At 35.7% G+C, this 20,403-nt stretch overlaps 1 protein-coding gene across 1 annotated transcript in view; it reads right to left on the bottom strand.

Moving 5' to 3' along the window:
• Nucleotides 1–1,501: 1,501 nt before the first annotated feature.
• AGGF1 (angiogenic factor with G-patch and FHA domains 1) overlaps nt 1,502–20,403 on the bottom strand; it is a 29,769-nt gene continuing 10,867 nt past the window's right edge. Inside the window, exons 6-14 of the mRNA XM_015072103.3 lie at nt 19,821–20,151; nt 18,714–18,825; nt 17,434–17,485; nt 14,642–14,743; nt 13,613–13,778; nt 11,750–11,832; nt 8,015–8,142; nt 6,291–6,390; nt 1,502–4,495 (exon numbers count right to left, since the gene is read on the bottom strand). Of these exons, the coding sequence (XP_014927589.1) occupies nt 4,295–4,495; nt 6,291–6,390; nt 8,015–8,142; nt 11,750–11,832; nt 13,613–13,778; nt 14,642–14,743; nt 17,434–17,485; nt 18,714–18,825; nt 19,821–20,151 (1,275 nt within the window). The 3' untranslated portion in view covers nt 1,502–4,294. The remainder of the gene's footprint in view (nt 4,496–6,290; nt 6,391–8,014; nt 8,143–11,749; nt 11,833–13,612; nt 13,779–14,641; nt 14,744–17,433; nt 17,486–18,713; nt 18,826–19,820; nt 20,152–20,403) is intronic.

Raw genomic sequence — 20,403 nt, 5'->3', positions numbered from 1 at the left:
GTCCATTATGTGAACTAACAGCTAAGTACTGGTGTATAAAACTTGCTCTAAATGCATACACAAGACACATACTGAGCTGTCATATAAACTGTATTTCTTAACACGATGGACCATGGTCAAAATGGTTTGAAACCCATTACCTCATACCCTCTATGTAGCCTCAGTTCCTTCCATGTTTCCTCAGTCACACAAAACCCATCTGTATCAAGCAGCTTGCAGTTCCCCAAACCCACCTTGCTCTTTCACTGTTTGCCTTTAAGTATACAAGCCAGGCTGGGTACTAGGAATACAACTGTGAGAAAAACCCAGGCCTTGCCTACATGACATGTAAGAATCTAGACAGACAAATGCTATACTAATCACATTAATATATGTGAACTGAAATAAGTAGTCTAAATGAAACAAATACAGATTTTCAAGAACATTTATCAAAGGCAATCCAGTCTACTGGACAAGGGAGCCATCCCTGAAGAAAATCAATTAGCAGAGATCTAAATGTCAGCGTCAACTATAAGGGTATAGGAAGAACATTCCAGACATACCAGAATAAAAGTGGCCTTAGGGTAAGAGAAGGTGTGGCATGTTTGAGAACTGAAAAAAAGGTTCCTGCTCTGACAGGGACCAGAAAAGCTGGCAGTGGCTAGACCAGGTAGAATGTTACGGGCTAGGATTTTGTTTTCTGCCCTCAAGAGTAATGGAAAGCCACAGGAGGATTTAAATAGGAAATGATGAAAGAGGGGTTGTGAAGACACTGTCCGTGCCTGCAGCGTAAAAGATGGACTGGAGGGAGGACAGAGTGACTGCAAGCCAACCAGCTGGGAAGCTAGCAGAATGGTCCATGTGGAGGTTCCTCAAAAAAATTAAAAATAGACCTACCCTATGACCCAGCAGTAGCACTGCTAGGAATTTACCCAAGAGATACAGGAGTACTGATGCAAAGGGGCACTTGTACCCCAACGTTCATAGCAGCACTCTCAACAATAGCCAAATTATGGAAAGAGCCTAAATGTCCATCAACTGATGAATGGATAAAGAAATTGTGGTTTATATACACAATGGAATACTACGTGGCAATGAGAAAAAATGAAATATGGCCTTTTGTAGCAACGTGGATGGAACTGGAGAGTGTGATGCTAAGTGAAATAAGCCATACAGAGAAAGACAGATACCATATGATTTCACTCTTATGTGGATCCTGAGAAACTTAACAAAAACCCATGGGGGAGGAGAAGGAAGAAAAAAAAAAGACGTTAGAGTGGGAGAGAGAGCCAAAGCATAAGAGACTCTTGAAAACTGAGAACACTGAGGGTTGATGGGGGGTGGGAGGGAGGGGAGGGTAGGTGATGGGCATTGAAGAGGGCATCTTTTGGGATGAGCGCTGGGTATTGTATGGAAACTAATTTGGCAATAAATTTCATATATTAAAAAAAAAAGAGATGAACAAGAAAATAAATTTTACAATACTATTAAAAAAAAAAAGAAAATGTACCAAATTAAGAAATAATCTTTAAAAGAAATTTTTTTTTTACATTTATTTATTTTTGAGAGACAGAGCACAAGTGGGGTGGGGGCAGAGCGGAAGACACAGAATCCAAAGCAGGATCCAGGCTCTGAGCTGGCAGCACAGAGCCCAATGCAGGCCCTAAACTCACTAACCATGAGATCATGACCTGAGCCAAAGTCAGACGCTTAGCCAACTGAGCCACCTAGGCACCCCTAAGAAATAATCTTTAACATGAAAAGTTGGAAGGTGTTTGATTTGGGCGAGCCATTAATTTTCATTAAGTTCAGAACAGAATAAAAATGAAACATCACAAGTAAAAACTTTTAAAAGCAGGGAGAAAAGTCATTATGAGGAAAAAGAGCTACCTAGCTATTTAATTCTACAAAATAATTTCTTTATTTTACTCTAATGTTGACGGTTTCTTCTCTTCTCAAATTTCACCAGCTTCTCATGTTCTGGCAAAAAGAATTCAGCAACTTGTAGCTCCACTTAAAATAAACCTTTGGGTAGCCTAGGTGGCTCAGTTGGTTGAGCATCCAACTTCGGCTCAGGTCATGATCTCAGGGTTTAGGAGTTCTAGCCCCGCATCAGGCTCTGTGCTGACAGTGCACAGAGGCCAGAGGCTGCTTCGGATTCTGTGTTTCATTCTCTCTTCCCCTCCCCCACTCGTACTGTCCTCTCTGTCTCTCAAAAATAAATAAATGTAAAAAAAGTTTTTTTCAATAAAATAAAAAAATAAACCCTTAAAGGCTACCATAATTAATTTACACTGTGTGAATATAATTTAAAATATGAGACACAAAACAATTTTATGTGTAATCCAAACTACATAATTCACATCTACGCTTCTAAACAAACAGAAGCTCACATCTCTGTACTTTTACAGTGTACAAACTGCTTTTATATACATTTTCTCATTTTCTATTCAAGACAGACACGTGAGATAAATATTATTCTTATTTCACAGATGGAAATAGACTTAGACATTATTCAGTCCTTTATCTACCATATAGTATAGCCCTGAGACTTTAGATTTGCAAAGGGTTTTAATAACATAAATGTCACATATATTTCCATTTTTATCACCATTTTCAAGTCTCCATTTTCTTAACAAAAGAAAGCAATGAAAAAAGTTTTCTACAATCTAATAATAAAAATGGGAAATATTATATACACAGTTGTACTTTACTCAGTGAGTAAAATCTACCACAATTCTACTTTGGGCCTCCTATACTGTTACCTATATACAGGGCCCAAGTGCCAGAAACACATGTAAATTTTTGTTTTCTATTTTAGAGAAAATAATGCAGAACACTTCTGTTGCCTTCAAGTCTAATGTACATAAAGAAGTGCTGGGTTGTGCAGGTGGCTAGAAACAATACAGAAAATGACTTTTTGCAGATCTGGAGTTATAGGGCCTCTGATTATCCCAGTTTAGGCCTGTAGGGTCTTGACAACTTGTTTGGTCATATGTCCCATCTTTTGTAATAAATTTATTTTTCTTTCCCCACACTCCTCTTTTCTTCCTAAGTACCCTGTACCATCCAGAGTAGAAATTCCAACAGGGCGTCTTTCTTCCTGAATTATCTTCCCCATTACATACTTTTTTTCAGAACTTTCTTTTCCTATTTCTAAATCTTGAAGATATTTCTTTATAGTAGATGAGGGGGGAGCTATAGCTGATATTCACTGCCAGGAAAGAGAAAGTCCCAGCAATAATTTCCCAGCAAAAAGCTGAGACAGAAGTTAAATGGAGAGGAAAAGAACAGTGATAACTGGCAGGGCAGGGCCATCTGCACTCAGAAAGCTGCACTGCAGTCCTCCAATATTTGAAGTTCTCCTGTTGTTACTACTCTGCCAATTTAAAGAGAAAATTCTGGCTGGTCGTGAGTTCAAAGCAGACCAATATATTTAAAACATTGGTTCAATGAATCACTCTTTTTGATATTATGATTATAATGTTTTTATTGCATTTGAAGACATTTTCAATAAATATCTTGAGTTTGAGGCCTGGGCTACGCAATCCTTTTGCAATAGAAATCAGATTTCTCTGGCACAACTCCATTGCCAGCAATGGGATTTATCAAAACTATAAATGCCAGCACATGGAATATTTCAATACTGTACTCAATTGCTCATATCTAAATATTTCAGCTATAAAACAAACCAAGTGTAAATGCTTATTGTATAGTACAAACCAACAAATTCTTCACAGAAGAAAACAATGAAAGACTAATTTTCTATAACATATCACCTGTTCATTAGTTCTTCAACAATATTACTTAGGATATTTTAGGAATAAAATTTATGCACCACTACCCCTGTTTTCTCAACATTTTCCACCTAGGTTCTAAAGGGCATAAACAAGGATGCTTGTAATCATACTTGTTTTTATAAACTTCCGATGTTTCTCTTGTTGTATATCTTATAATGATGAATATATGGAGACAAGGACAAATGTACATTTAAAATTACTGGTTATATGAATTTTGCTTATATGGGTCTTATAAATGACAAGATAAAATAACAAAGTCTGATAAACTCAGCCGTGCCCTGTGAACTTTAGTTTGCTCACAGCATAATCTAATTCAGTTACTATTTATTAGTTTAAAAAAAATGTTTTTTAAAAGCTGCAAACCACCCTTTATTACACATTTCTGAATCATGAGGGGGTAAATTGTGATACAGTTCCCTCATGTTACGGACTCTTTTGGAGGGAAAACTTTTGCAATAAAGTAAGAGTTTCCAAACTCTTTTAAAAAAGCTTGAATTGTGTTCTATGACTGACATTCATTCTACAGTCCCTTTGACCCAAGGGACGGTCGCTGGCACATCTTTTTGAGATTTAGTTTCTGGGAAGTTTTCGGCAAACCTCTCGCGTGCTTTCTCCCAGTTCTTTTTGCTCTTGTTTTGGAGAAGGTGAATGTCTTCAATTGAGGATGGTTTTCCTGTCCCCAAGCCTGCATGTGTTCGCCGAAGCTGAAGCTGGATCTGTTACCAAAAAGTGAGATGACTTACTGTGGAGTCTAAATACACTGAAATCTGCTGTACCTAATGTGGTACTTTAATTCTCTGACTTAGAAAGACTGATGCAAAATAAAAACCTGTCAAATCCATCAAATACATAAAGAAATACATACATGATTATATATAGAACTTGAACTCATTTTTCTACTATGTCTTGTCTATCAATAATGTCTATGTACTGTCTATCAATAATTACAGCTGTCTCAATACAGAAAATACAGTGCTCCTTAAATAGCCATCACCGAATTTCAATGAGATGCTGCACAATCTGTCATTAATCCCACTCTAGCCAGAAGAAAAGGTAATACTACTATCATCCTAGCCTTACCTAAGAAAGTGAATGGGTAGATTAAACATTAAGAGTCATAAAGAGGGACAAAGAGAGTCATAAAGAGAACCTGATTGTTTATTTTCATGAAAAGAGGGAAAGGACTTCTCATTATTTTGAGAACCATTAAAAGCCACCAGTTAGTTACTAAATGCCTACTGTATGTCAAGTACCCCACTTGGGACTTTACCTTCATGACACCTCTTAGAAAACAATCCTTATAATCCCCATTTTTACTGATGAAAACTGAAGTCCAAACTTGCCCTAGAGCACCTATTCTAACAAAATAATTCTATTTAGTAGGTTTGACTACAAAACCCATGTTCTTCTCATTGTACCTCAGTAAGAAAGAAAATTCACATTAAACCTCATACTGATGTATCCCATTACTTCTTTAGGTACCAGGTAATTATCAAGAAAGTTCTTTTTTTTTTTTTTTTTTTTTTAATGTTTATTTATTTTTGAGACAGAGAGAGACAGAGCATGAATGGGGGAGGGTCAGAGAGAGAGGGAGGCACAGAGTCTGAAACAGGCTCCAGGCTCTGGGCTGTCAGCACAGAGCCCGATGCGGGGCTCAAACTCACGGACCGCAAGATCATGACCTGAGCTGAAGTCAGACGCTTAACCGATTGAACCACCCAGGCGCCCCAAGAAAGTTCTTTAATCATGTTACTTTGTAAGGTTTTTGTAAAAAATAATTTAAATTTCAGGGCCCCTGGGTGGCTCAGTCGGTTAGGCATCCAACTTCAGCTCAGGTCATGAGCTCACAGCTTGTGAGTTTGAGCCCCACATCGGGCCCTGTGTGGACAGCTTGGAGCCTGGAGCCCACTTGAGACTCTGTGTCTCCGTCTCTCTCTGCCCCTCCCCCACTCATGCTCTGTCTCTCTCTCTCTTCCTCAAAAATAAATAAACATTTAAAAAAAGTCTCGGAAAAAAAAAAAAGATAATTTAAACCTCTGATGAACCATGGGGACTGCAGAATTAAACCACTGTACTGTCTTCCAGACATTATTCCCTCTACTGCTTGTTACATGACCTGATTATTTAAATCTAAAACAGATTATCTATCTAATACAGAATCTGCCTGTTTGTAAAGTAACACTGTGATTGTTCCTACACTATTTAGTACCAGACATAGCATGGAAGTCATTAATAACAACTAAAAGACACAGAAGAACCTATGGCTCAGGAAATGACATTTACTATCCCAGCTTGGAGGAAGGAAAAAACTCTAACGGGTTTCCAAAAAACGTTAAAAACAGAACACATACACATATATATATTTGGTAATTGTAAATACCACAAAAACAGTAATCCTGTCTGTGTTTGATATTATATTCCTGAAACGTAAGGCAATGCGTGGCACATAGCAGGAACACAGTAAATATATCTGCTATAAGAATAAAGAATGAAAGAAAACACAAGTCTTACCGGAATTTTCATTCCTCCACCATCCTTCCCTAGGCCCTCTCCCTTCTTCCAACCCATCTTCTCCAACATCTTCCGACCTTTGTTGCTATCAGTAATTTCACTTTAAAGAAAATTAAGATAGTTGTTGATTTCTAAAAGAACATGTAGGTCACATTTATAATAAACTAATAATAAAAGTAATTGGTGCAAATACTAAAGACAATTGCTTGGCACTACCTAATAAAGATACACGAATTCCCCTCCCCATATTACTTAACAGAAAGTAGTGCACCAAAAAGATATGTACAAGAATGTTTCCGCAGCAAATCTAATAATAACTACAAGTTGAAAACAACTCAGATGTTATCAATGGTAATATGTATAAATTGTGGCATACTCATGTAAGAGAACATTATAGAGCACTGAAAATAAAATATACCTAACAAAATAATGTTGGACAAAAAGAATATAGACACAAAATAAACAGTGAATTACTCATTTAAAATTCAAAACCAAGTGAAATTAATCTGTTCCTGTTGGAAGTCAGGAGAGTGGCTGCCTTTGGAAAGGAAAAAAAACAAATAGCTATCAGGAGGAGGCACTAGGAGGGAAGGTTTCTGGGGGTTACTGATAATTTCCTATTTCTTGATAAATGTGTATTCTGCAATGTGTTAATCTTACAATATATTATTAAAATTGATACTTAATTTGTGTATTCTTTGGTATGTAAGTTATATATCAATAAAAAGGTAAAAATAAAGTGAAATAAAAGCTCTCCTTCACTGTGTGCATTTTGTTCTATGACTTTATTTTATGCTAGTTTAAGGGTATTTTAATTTTATGTTCCGACATTGTATTTTCAGTACTACAAAATATGTTAAATTAGCTCTTCAATAACAATAAACCAAGCAATATCAGACCAATGTATTTCATTTTTATTTCTGCCTTTACTTTAATACAATCTTCATATTTTCCAGCCATTACATCAAAAAATATTAAACTTTAAAATGTGCCATGTTGTTGAGTCTACCTAATTAAGAATGCTATATTCTATCAAATCTGATGGATATAAGATGCAATGCTGTTTTACGTACCATAAAGAAAAAAACTGCTGTCCTATGTAACTAAAACTCTATCCTAGTAGTGTATCTTAGAATTAATAAAATATATTTAATAAAAGTTTATAATTAGCTGCCAGTCCTACCTGAAAGATTTAAATTCTAACTAAACCTTGAATTTATATTCTCAGGAAAAAAATGTAGCTGATAAAATGTTAAAAGCAGAAATATGGTCATATTGTATAGGCCTCAAAATTATATTCTTCATATTATCACTGCTACTTTACCCAAAGAACAGTACTGAATCCAAAAATAAGACAAATAGTATTTCAGGGTCAACAAGAATAAAAGTGGATGAGTACTGAAATGATTATAAAAGATACCAGTCCATACTAATTTCTTACTAGACCAACCTTCTAGATATCTAGTATACAAAAGTATGTTTACTCAAGTGGGTGGCTAAAATGTTAGCTATGTGTATATATGTATGTTTAAGTATGTGTACTTATGTATATGCTAAGCAATTTTCTAGGGAATGAAATTCTAATTAGAGGAATACTTCCACCTTGTTATGAGCCATTCCTTTAAAGGCTACTTATCAGAATATACAACCCTGTAAGTTATATTACCCTACAAATGTGATTATGGTACAAAGAATGTTTCAAGCAATTCAAATGTAGTACTTACGAGTGAACGGATGCAGGAGCATCATCTCTTTGGAAAGTTCCTTCACTTCCAACCTGCTCCCTACGTTTTCCAGCTCTATCTTTATATTTTGGATTCTTCAATGCCTTTTCATCTTCATAGTCTGTATTCTTTATAAACATGAAATATTCATTGAAGAAAATAAAACTGATACATACAAATGTACTATCTGCATATTTGCTTTACCTGGAAATATGGTTCAAAATGGTCTCTATTAAAATAACAAAGCAGGCCGTGATATAAATTGATACAATTATGTTAGAGTATGCTATTTTTATTCTATCTCCTTTAAAATGCTTATATTTTGTCCTGTGTCAGGCTCCACACTGGGCATGAAGCCTGCTTAAGATTCTCTCTCTTGCTTGCCCTCTGCCCCTCCCCCCTCCCTGCTCACGTGTGTGCTCTCTCCTCTCCAAAAAAGTTTGTATTATTTCAAGTTGTAGAACATAAACTGTATGTAGAAGGTAATATAAATCATACATAAATCATAAAATGTAATCATAAGAAATAATACAGTGAAAATACTGTATGTCTTGACTTAATACTATGTATTCATAGTCTCATATGAACTGACAGTATTCAAAGAAATATGTAGAACCCCTGGGGTTGGCAAAAATCTTTCTCCTTTTCTCTAAGGAAATCAAAGTTCAAAAGGACCTAAAATAGTGTGGCATTATTCCTTGAAAGGGAAAAATATAAAAAGTGTGGTACTCTTTTACAGTAATAATGGCTTTTTGCTTCAACAGCGTTCCATTTATATGATTAGACAGCTGCTCAAGAAATGTTTACTGAATGGAGACAGCTGGGTGGCTGTCAGTTAAGCAACTGACTCTTGATTTTGGCTTAAGCCTCAGGTCATGATCTCACAGTCATGAGGTCGAGCCCCACATCGGGGTCTGTGCTGGGCACGGAGTCTGCTTAAGATTCTCTCTCTCCCAGTCTTTCTGCCCCTCCTCTGCTCGCACACATACGCTTTCCCTCAGAAAAACAAAAAAAACCCCACATCCAATTCTGTCATTTAGCAGCTGGGTGACCCTTAGCCTAGTTTCCCAAATGTAAACTGGAAATACTAATTACCTTCCTGGTCCACTTATGGGATTAAATGGTAACCGCCCCACCACCTTTTTTAAATTGTTATTGCAATTTAATTAACTATAATAAATTGCACATAAAGTATACAATTAGGTGCTTTTAAGATTTGTATATACCTATGAAACCATCAGATCTATAATAAACAGATCTATCTCCCACAAAAGTTATCTTCATCTTTCTTCGTAATCCATCACTGCAGACTCTCCCTGTGCATCCTTCCTCTCTTGTATCCAGGCAATCACTACACATTCTGTCATGATATGTTAATTCGCTTTCCTAGAATTTTATACAAATGGATGTATACAGTATGTACTCTTGTTGTCTGGATGCTTTCTCTCAGCATAATTATTTCGAGTTTCTTCCATAGTGCAGCCTGTATCAACAGTTCATGCTTTTCTATTGCTAAAGAGTATTTGACCATATAGATTTACTACAATTTGTTTATCCATTCATGATGGATACATGAGTCTTTTCCAGTTTCTGGTTACTAGAAAAAAAGCTGCTAATACCACAATGAAATACCACTTCACACTAATGAGAATGGGCAATATGCAAAAGACAAAAAATAACAAGTGCTGGTGAGGATGTGGAGAAAAGGGAACCCTCATGTACTCTTTGTGGGAATGTAAATTAGTACAACCACAGTGTGAAACAGGATGAAGGTTCCTCAAAAAATTAAAAACAGAAATACCACAGGATCCAGGAATTCTACTACTGGATATTTGCCCAAAGAAAATGAAAACAGTACTTCAAGAAGACATATGCACCCCTATGTTTACAGCAGCATTAGTTACAATAGCCAAGATATGGAAGCAGCCCAAGTGTCCATCAATAGATGAATGGATAAAGATGTGGTATACACACACACACACACACACACACACAAATATCACTCAGCCATAAAAAAGAATGAGATCTTGTCATTTTGACAACATGGATGGACCTAGAAGTTACTATGCTAAGTGAAATAAGTCAGAGAAAAACAAATGCAATACAATTTCACTTATATATAGACTATTAAAACGCAAACTGACAAAAACCAGAAACTGACTCATAAATATAGAGAATAAGCTGGGGGTTGCCAGAGGGGAGGGGAGGTAAGGGATGCATGAAATAGGTGAAGGCGATTAAGAGGTACAAACTTCCAGTCACAAAATAAATAATCCATGGAGATGAAAAGTACAGAATAGGGAATATGAATATTTTAATAACATTATTTGGGGACCAATGGGAACTCCACTTATGTGGTAAGCGTCACATAATGTATATAATTGTCAAATCACTATGCTGTACACCTGAAACTAATATAACGTTGCATGTCAACTATGGCAATAAAAAATTTTAAAAATTTAAAAAAAAAGTTTTTTAAAAGAAAGAAAAAAGCTGTCACAAACATTTGCTTACTAGTCTTTGAACAAATACTTTCATTTCTCTTGGGTAAATACCTCGGAGTAAATGGTTAATCACATGGTAGGTGAACATTTAACATTTAAAGAAACTACTATTTTCCAAAGCAATCAAACCACTTTATATTCTCACCAGCAGTATATGAGAATTTCCAATTCTGCTACATGACTACCAACACTTGGTATGGATAGTCTTTTTAGTTGGTTTTAATTTACAATTCCCCAGTAATACTGAACATCTTTTCATGTGCTTAGTTGCCATTTGTACACTTGCATTGCTGAAGGGTCTACTCAAACCATGTGCTCATTTTTAAATAGTTTTTTTATTGAGTCTTGGAAGTACTTCATACATTCCAGATATAAGATCTAGGATTTTTTTTATCAGATATATGATCTATAAATATTTTTCTGAAGTCTGTGGCTTATCTTTGCTTTAATAGTGTCCTTATAATAAGAAAAGAAATTTTGGAGGAAGTGCAATTCATTAATTTGCACTTTTATGGATTGTGCTTTTGGTGTTAGATATATCTTCAAAACTACTTGTTTTTCTTAAAGGTATGCTTCTAGAAACTTTATTGTTTAAAGTTTTAAATTTATATTTATGATCCATTGTGAGTTCATTTTTGTAAGTTACAAGGTTTAGATCAAAGTTCTTTTGTTTTTGCAAATGGCTGTACAAGTGTTCCAGCATATTTATTGAAAAAGGCCCTCCTTTCTGCACCAAAATGCCTTCACACCTTTGCTAAAAATCATACACATTACGCCCCCATACGTTCATCTATCTATCTATCTATCTATCTATCTATCTATCTATCTATCTACCTACCTACCTACCTATTTATTTCTCAAGTCACTATTCTGTTCCCCTGATCCATTTATCTTTATTCCAATACTGTACTAACTACTGTAGTTTATAATAAGTCTTGAGATCAGGCAGTACCAGTCCTCCAAGAACATCCTTCAAAGGTACCATTTTAATGCATATTTTTTAAAAACCAGAAATGGCTATTCAAATGTTGGATATTATTATCATTTTTCTACTCTAGCCTCAACAGTTGTTGAGGTAAACAGTAACCAACTTACAGAAATCACATAAATCTCAAAATCATTATAAACAGCTCTATTTTTATATATAAAATGGACTAAACATACCTAAAGACATTTTTAACTTAGAACCAGATGAACAATTAATACATGTAACAATATTTAACATCCTTACCTGCAAACCATATTTTACTCGTATTTTCTTTAATTCTTTTCTCCTTTCCAACTCTTTTTCCTCCTTACTTAGTGCTGGACCAACTAAAAGGAAAAAGTGAGTTTCTTTAAAAAAAAAAACTAAACCGGACAGATTTTACATAAAATAGTGTTGTTTAATAATAAAATTAATACTAATCCACCTGCATATCAACTAAAAGTTCAAATAAGCATTAATATAAAAGAATCTTGGGTTGTGGTGATGTCCTTTCAGCATTTTGGTAACTAAATCTACTTGGAAAATAAACCAAAACCCAAAAGTTATAAGAATGTTACAGTATGGACACCAAAAGAAACACTGAATTTTTTAATATTATCATATTTAATATTATCTTAACTTTTTAATATTATTTTAATAGAATCCTAAATGGAGAAATATGGTTAATTTTCCAAAGGAATACAGGCATGTTCAAAAGAAAAATCACTGAACCCAAGATTCATATTATTGTGTAATGTACTGTAACTCATTTTCATAATCTAGTATCAGAAAACAGAAAATAGGGGGTCCTTGGGTGACCTTAGATTAGTGGATATTTTTTTAATGTTATTTTGAGAGAGAGAAAGCGCATGTGTGCGCATGCATACACACACAAGCGTGCACACATGAGCAGGGGAGGCAGGGAAGGGAAGAAAAAGAGAGAGAGAATCCCAAGCAGGCTCTGTGCTATCAGCAGGGCTTGATCTCACTCACCATGAGATCATGACTTGAGCCAAATCAAGAGTCGGACACTTAACTGAGCCACCCAGGTGCCCTTGGATGAGTGGATTTTAAAGCAAGATAGCAACCTCTTACGGTGTTACTATAGAAAATAATGGTATATGGGCACCTGGGTGGCTCAGTCGGTTAAGCGTCCGACTTCAGCTCAGGTCACGATCTTGTGGTCCGTGAGTTTGAGCCCCGCGTCGGGCTCTGGGCTGATGGCTGATGGCTCAGAGCCTGGAGCCTGCTTCCGATTCTGTGTTTTCCTCTCTCTCTGTCCCTCCCCCATTCATGCTCTGTCTCTGTCTCAAAAATAAATAAACGTTAAAAAAAAAAGAAAGAAAATAATGGTATATACACAAATGATATATCAACACAAACTGTAAGTAGGAAAGCAAATGTTATCAACCAATAACTCTTAATACCCTGGTCTATTATTTTCTATGTTATTATCTGACAGAGTTTGTGGATGACTTCTTCGTATCCCCAAAGAGAAGTCAAAAGCAAACTAATCTTTACTATAATTATGTCACAATTCTTTTTTAAATTTTTTTAAATGTTTATTCATTTTTTGATAGACACAGAGTGCGAGTGGGGGAGGGGCAGAGAGAGAGAATGGGGGAGACAGAATCTGAAGCAAGCTCCAGGCTCTGAACTGACAGCACAGAGTCTGATGCGGGGCTCGAACTCACAGACCATGAGATCATGACCTGAGTGGAAGTCAGATGCTTAACCGATTGAGCCACCCAGGCGCCCCCACAATTATTCTTTTGAAGGACATTTAGCTATCACTGCAGTGCTGCCTCCAAAGCCTACTAAACTGGATTAGCAAAAATAGCTCATCATTACCTTACATGTCAGAAAGCAACCTAATGCTGTAACAGCACAGCTAAATTGCTACACAGAAAAATCAACTAAAATCATAACCTACTAGTCTAGGTTTCAAATTTCAACTATATGTCATTCCTTAGTCTCCTGTGATAATATTCACTGAAATCCAAATGTATCTCAATATAGTATTATATCAAGTAGATATGAAAGTTGGTAGTTGATACATTTTAGAACACTCCAGTGAATTAAGTAAAAAACTTATCATGCTTTCATGTAACAATACATTTTACATACCAAAAGATTCATCTTTCTTATCAAGACGAAGGTGAGCTCGAACCTGTCCTGGTTCACAGCCGTCACAGGTATCACTGCCAGGGTGGATGTGAAAGGACAGTACAGTCTCTCCAATTTTCACTTCGTCACCATGCTCAAGTACATAAGGGTCACATTTAGTTTTAGGCTAAAAGAAAAAATTACAAAACAGAAACCCAAGTATTACATGAGATTATTTTATGTCTATGCTAAGTAATGTCTGATTAAAAAAAAATATTTAGGATGGTTCTCACTGAGAAAGACACACATATGCACATACGGCATACATTTCCACAACTTGAGGATGATAGAACTTTCAACTAAAGGAGAAGAAAGCTGAACTGAGCAACTTCTAACTTTTATATTATCAAATCCCCTAATCTCCCCGGCTCCATGCACAATCCTATAGAAATACCCAACCCAAACATCAAACAATCTATTACCAAAACAAATATCCATCACAGTCAAAAAGATAAAATGTTAAGGGGATAAGGGCACATTTCCCTTTTTTCCTCTTATTGTCTCTGATAATTCAGTTTTATTTCATTTTTTATTCTTACAGACTAAAAATTAAGGTATTCCCCACTCCCTTCCATATAGTTTATTATGTGCTAATAAGCACCTTAAAGAGTTCACTGGATAGACACAGCCTCTGTCTTCAAGGAGTTTCCAGTTTAGCGGTATTTCCATTAAAATAATTTTTTGAAAAACACCAAAAAAAAAGGAGTGCCCCTAAAGTTACTATAAGAATGTTTACCCTGAATAGCTTTAAAATGCATTTATTTCTAAAGTAAGATAAGATATACAATTATGATAAAAGTCAAGAGTTAGGTATCCACTTATTATATACATTTTTCAGCTCTTTCTGGGAACCCCCTTCCATGTAATACATTTGGGCTTGAACAGTAATCTGAACCAAATGATAAATATAATAACTATGGCCTTCAGGAATAAAAATTTCAGTTCGGTTTTTAAAACTGATGTGCAAGTAATTAATAAATATACACTCACCTGAAGAATCTGTTTTCCGTTAACAATTGTACCATTTTGACTACCTTGATCCACAAGGACATAACTTTGTAAGTCATGGTCAAAATAAATTTCTGCATGAAACTTAAAAAAACAAACAAAACAAAAAAACCCTGAAGTAATTATAAAATTTAATACTGTTTAAACCACAGATAATTTCTCTATGACAGGATAAGATAGATTTAAGGCTCTGATAACTTTAGCTATTTAAAAAAAATTGTTTTTAAATAAGCTCTAGGCCCAATGTGGGGCTCGAACTCACAACCTCAAGATCAAGAGCTGCAAACTCTACCAACTGAGCCAGCTAGGTGCCCCAACTTTTGCTACTTTTAATACTTTTTTTTTTCTGAATACAGAAATATTGTAATACCCCTGGCAGAAATGTGACAGCTACAGAAAAAAAGTTCCTTATAATTCCGTCTATCATTGCCATTAATAATTTAGTGTGTGTCTTACATTTTCTAGTTTTATAACATAGTTCAGATTATATTACAACAACAATTTGAAATTATTTTTCACCTAATGTAAGTATTGGTCTTTATCATTGAAAATTCTTAATATAAAAGTTGATTTAAAATATTCAAGGTGAACTTTTAAGATTTTATTATTTTTTTTAACTTTATTTTTACTTATTTTGAGGGCGATACAGAGCAAGCGAGGGAGGGGCAGAGAGAGAGGAAGACAGAATCCTAAGCAGGCTCTACGTGGTATCAGTACATAGCCTGATGTGAGATCGCGACCTGAGGTGAAATCAAGAGTTGGGTGCTTAACCAACAGAGACACCCACGCACCCCTAAAGATTTTATTTAAAAAAATTTTTTTTAAATGTTTTTATTTATTTTTAAGACAGAGAGAGAGCATGAGTGGGGATGGGGCAGAGAGAGAGGGAGACAGAATCGGAAGCAGGCTCCTCCAAGCTGTGAGCACAGAGCCCAATGCGGGGCTCAAACTCATGAACTGTGAGATCATGACCTGAACTGAAGTTGGATGCTTAACCAACTGAGCCACCCGGGCGCCCCAAAATTTTATTTTTATAAGTAATCTCTACACCCAAGATGGGGCTTAAACTCACAACCCTGAGAGTCACATGCTCTAACTGAGCCAGCCAGAAGCCCCTGAAGATGAACTTCTCAGGGAAGTTTTTCCAGATTTTCAATACTCAGGACCAAGCATTCCCTCCTTGCTCCATCGTACTTTGTTTACATGGGGTGCCTGGGTGGCTCGGTTGGTTAAGTGTCTGACTTTGGCTTAGGTCATGATCTCACAGTTCATAGGTTTGAGCCTGCTTTGGGACCTGTGCTGACAGCTCAGAGTCTGCAACCTACTTCAGATTCTCTGTCTCCCTCTTTCTCTGCCCCTCTCCTGCTCATGCTCTCTCTCTCTCAAAACAAAAAAAAATTTTTTTAAAGTAAACTCTATCACCAACATGGGACTCAAACTCATGACCTTGAGATCACGAATCACATGCTCTATGGACTGAACCAGCCAGGTGCCCCACCTAGTCTGCCTTTTGAATTTGTTTTAAAAAGAACTTCAAACTTAAATTATTCAAAATTATCTTGTCTTCTGTGATTTTTTCCTTTTTCTAAACTTAGAAGTTCTTCTCCTACCCAGTGGTTAAATATGTGTTTCTATTTTTTCCCCTAATATTAAGTGTGTGGGTTTTTTTTAATTTTTTCATCAACTTGGAAATGTGTGGTATATACTGTCAAACTGATTTCACACAGCAAGAAACTATTTACCCCATCACTGAACACCTTAGTTTAAAAGAAAGAAAGAAAAGGCAGAAACGCCACCACACAACTACCTATATTTTAGATAGAGTGGGAGAAGGACTTCTTTGCTATTTAAATCACAGTTTTCTTTGGAGGCAGAAGAATTAAGAGTCATAGTAAAGTAAAAAAGCAAGATAATTTGCTCAGGGTTAAAATTATGAAAATTTCCTCCCTTCTAAATGAGTCAAAACAAAGTAAAAAGAAGTACACTTTTGAACAAATAATGGAAAACAAGTTTCATCCCCACAAGACAAAAATCACATAAAATATATACTTTAAATCCGTATTACATTCTACTAAATAGAAACAAAATGGGGATTATGAAAGATCAGAAAAAGAAAAAAGATAACAACCATAAAAGAGAAGCAGAAAACAACAGAAAATACACAATAAGACAATATCAAGTATACAGAGTCTCAGTAGCAAAACCTTTTGTTTTTCTTCTTGTAACTAAAATTGTAACTCTGTTCTTACTGTTTCATTTGAAAACCCAAGTGTTCTTTTTCCTGAAACCATTACAGGAGCAACTAGGAAGAGTTATAAATGGAGAGCCTTGGGTGGTGGAGGACAGATTGTTCTGGAGTTGTAAAATACTCTGGACTCAAACACAACCGTCTAGTAACAGCCTGAATCGCAACCGTCTAATAACGTAGCCTGAATCCAGGTCTGATTCATTTTTAAACTACAATCATATCTAGCACATTTATTTCATTTAATAAATGTTTGTTAAATGGGTGTTACTTTAATACTTAAATTAATCCACATTTCTACTCCTGCTCCAAACTGTTAAAAATTAAATATAATTTTGTTTACTCAAATTTTGATAAAACATTATTTTCCCAAGCAGTGGAATAAACAAATCTAAATTGTTTTCATTACCATCACAACTAAACTATTAAATTTCTACTAAATGAAAAAGCCCTTAAGTTTTCTGCCATAATGAAGATTCATAAAATCAGTATCTATGAAGCTACACATTTGAAAAGCCAAAGAGCTTACCTTACTAACACCAACTTCAGGGATTCGGAGAGTATGCTCCATATCTTTTTCTCTGCAAAGTAAGATGTCTTTAACAATTTTTGAACCATATATAGATTAAGCACTTATAGTTAACCAAGAAACAATTTAATATTTATTTAGAGAGAGAGAGAGAGAGAAAAAGAGAGAGAGAGAGAGAGAGAGAGAGAGAGAGAAAGAGAGAGAGCGAGCAGGTGCATGCACGTGAGAAGGGGAGAGGCAGAGAGAGAAGAAGACACAGAAGCCGAATCAGGCTCCAGGCTCTGAGCTGTCAGCACAGAGCCCGACACAGGGCTCAAACTCACCAACTGTGAGATCATGACCTAGGCCAAAGTCACATGCTTAACCAAGTCACCCAGGCACCCCAACAATTTTTTTTCTTAAGATTTTGTCATTGTTGTTTTAAAATATAATGTTAAAATACAAGCCTTTCTATTATACTAAGTCCAGTTTCCTTAATCCTACTCTAAATTTCCTATTTGAAAGGAAGTTCCAGGATCACTTTTACTTTTTGAAACATCTACCCCAAGTTAATATTAACATCCAGTAGGACACCTGGGTGGCTCAGTCCATTAAGCATCTGACTCTTGATATCAGGTCAGTTTACCATCTGATGATTCTGAGATGGAGTCCCACGTGGGGCTCTGCATTGAGTGTGGAGCCTGCTTGGGATTCTCTCTCCCCCTCTCTCCCTGCCCCTCCACCACGCTCATGCACGCACACTCTCAAAACAAAAATTTTTAAAAATAATAATAAAACATCCAGTGGGACAACATATCCTATGTACTAGTATCAATCACCTATTCCAAATCTGTTGACTATTTGCCACTTCTATTACTGCATGTAAAAGGACCATACTATTCTCAAGAATTTAAAGTTAAGATACTATATAGAATCTGAATTAAGAATAGGTTTTTCTTTCCGGTTGGCAAAAAATGAAATTATCCTACTCATGATTGAAACCTACCTCTCTACCAAGCTGGTTACGAGTCACAAAGAAACAGAGGAGGAAGATTAAATACCAGACGAACACTGTATTTAAGTAAGTAATTTAAACCTAAAAAGTTAAGAAAATGACAAAATCTCTGTGAGAAAACATAAGTATCAACAATGTTTTCTGAGTGGAAGAGGGAGGAACATGGATGTCATTAAGTGTCTGCCCGGCAAAAAGTGTTTGCACATTTCAAGGTAACAGCTTGAGTAATGTACAATCCACTGGAATAAGATAAATATACAAACAGAGTAACATTAAACATTTTTACCTTCCAATTGTAGCAGGATTAACAGCTGTAATGATAAAAAGTGATCCTGTCTCCAACACTGGTGATCTAATAACAATTACTCTAATACATGGGGGCCAAATTTTTTCCTCATCTGTTAAAGAAAAAAATCGGTAAAGTATTAATCCAAATGCTATGGGAAAAAGTTAGAGATGTCTAATTTCTAGGCAGGAATAAGAAGCATCCATAAAATAAAACGTATTGATCAAAATCTTAATTCTGTTTGAAACAACCTTCTTAAATTCTGCCATATGACATACATAATAAGTAAGGCTTTAACACTTAAGATTTAAAGGGATCAACCTAGGGGCACCTGGGTGGCTCAGTCAGTTAAGAATCGGCCTCTTGATTTAGGCTCAGGTCACGATCTTATGAAGGTTTGTGGGTTCAAGTCCTGCATGAGGCTCTCTGCTGTCCTCACAGAGCCTGCTACAGATCCTCTGTCCCCCCTCTCTCTCTGCCCCTCCCCAGCTAGCACTCTCTCAAAACAAAAACAACAACAAATTTCTCCTAAACAAGAATTCTTATATTAACTTACAAAAACTGAGTCCTCCTTTAAAGAAAAAAAGGGGAGGGGGTGACTATTTTCAAGAAGAAAGTAAGTTCATATGGCCTAATATGAAATCTTGGGTTTTAAAAGTATGCCTTTATGACCTCAAGTTAAGAAATGTAAGACTTACCCTAATACTTACGTAGCTTAATTTATGGACTACATGTTTTTAAAGGCAATTTATTTTTTCCCTTCAATTTCATAAGTGGCCTCCAAAGATCTAGCCCACTCAGACAGACAACACATGTATCTTTAGGGTTAGAATATGTGTAACTTGGTTTTGTTCTACTGATTAGGCCATTCGATGCAATAAAACTTTAAAGGTCCAAGTATTAGTCATGTATTCAAATCCTTCCCTCTAAAAATAACCAAGTGGTAGCCCACATAATTTTCAACACTATCATTAAAATAATCAGCTTCAAACAGTTTATTTTTTGGCAGATACATTACATGCGTTCCTAACATTTTTAACGTCTTGCTCTTTTACAATGACCAAACTGGGTTCTTTATAGAAAATTAAACAATGGTTATTTATTCACCTTCATCCTCAGTATCTTCTGCAGTTACATTGTCCTCACTGGTAATGTCTTCATCATAACTGTCCTCTGTCTGAGAGTCTGTAATTTCACCTTCTTCTGGCTCACTATCAGTCTCCACGATTTTCTCATCTTTAAATGACATTGAATTATAAATGTTTTCATTAAGAGAAGATGCTACAGTCTTTCCACTAACTGGAACAGTGAATTTGGTGGGACTGTTTTTGTAATGAATGTCCATTTTGGCTTTCTTTTTCACATTTGCAAAATCTTCTCCCTCACTGCAGCCTATATGTTCAACACTGGATGCTTTTTGATCTTCTGAATTCAAATCCTGGAAAGAGGTAGGTAGGGAGGTAGGAACAGAGAAAAATGTCTTAAACACGACCATCTTCTAATGTTTAATGCCAAATGTTTCAATGAATTAGTGAAGATATACGTACATTATATATGAAATAACAACAGCTCTTACCTATAACCCCTCTTCCTCTCATGTTCCCTTTCTTGCTTAATGACATTACCATCCATTTATCATCCACATCAAAAATCGTATAGTTATCTTTGACATCCCCTTCACTATTACATG

Source organism: Acinonyx jubatus, chromosome A1 (genome assembly GCF_027475565.1).
Source record: "Acinonyx jubatus isolate Ajub_Pintada_27869175 chromosome A1, VMU_Ajub_asm_v1.0, whole genome shotgun sequence".
In the NCBI taxonomy this organism is placed as follows: domain Eukaryota; kingdom Metazoa; phylum Chordata; class Mammalia; order Carnivora; family Felidae; genus Acinonyx; species Acinonyx jubatus.
The sequence above is the reverse complement of the archived record's forward strand: the minus strand, read 5'-3'. Positions and strand labels throughout refer to the sequence as shown.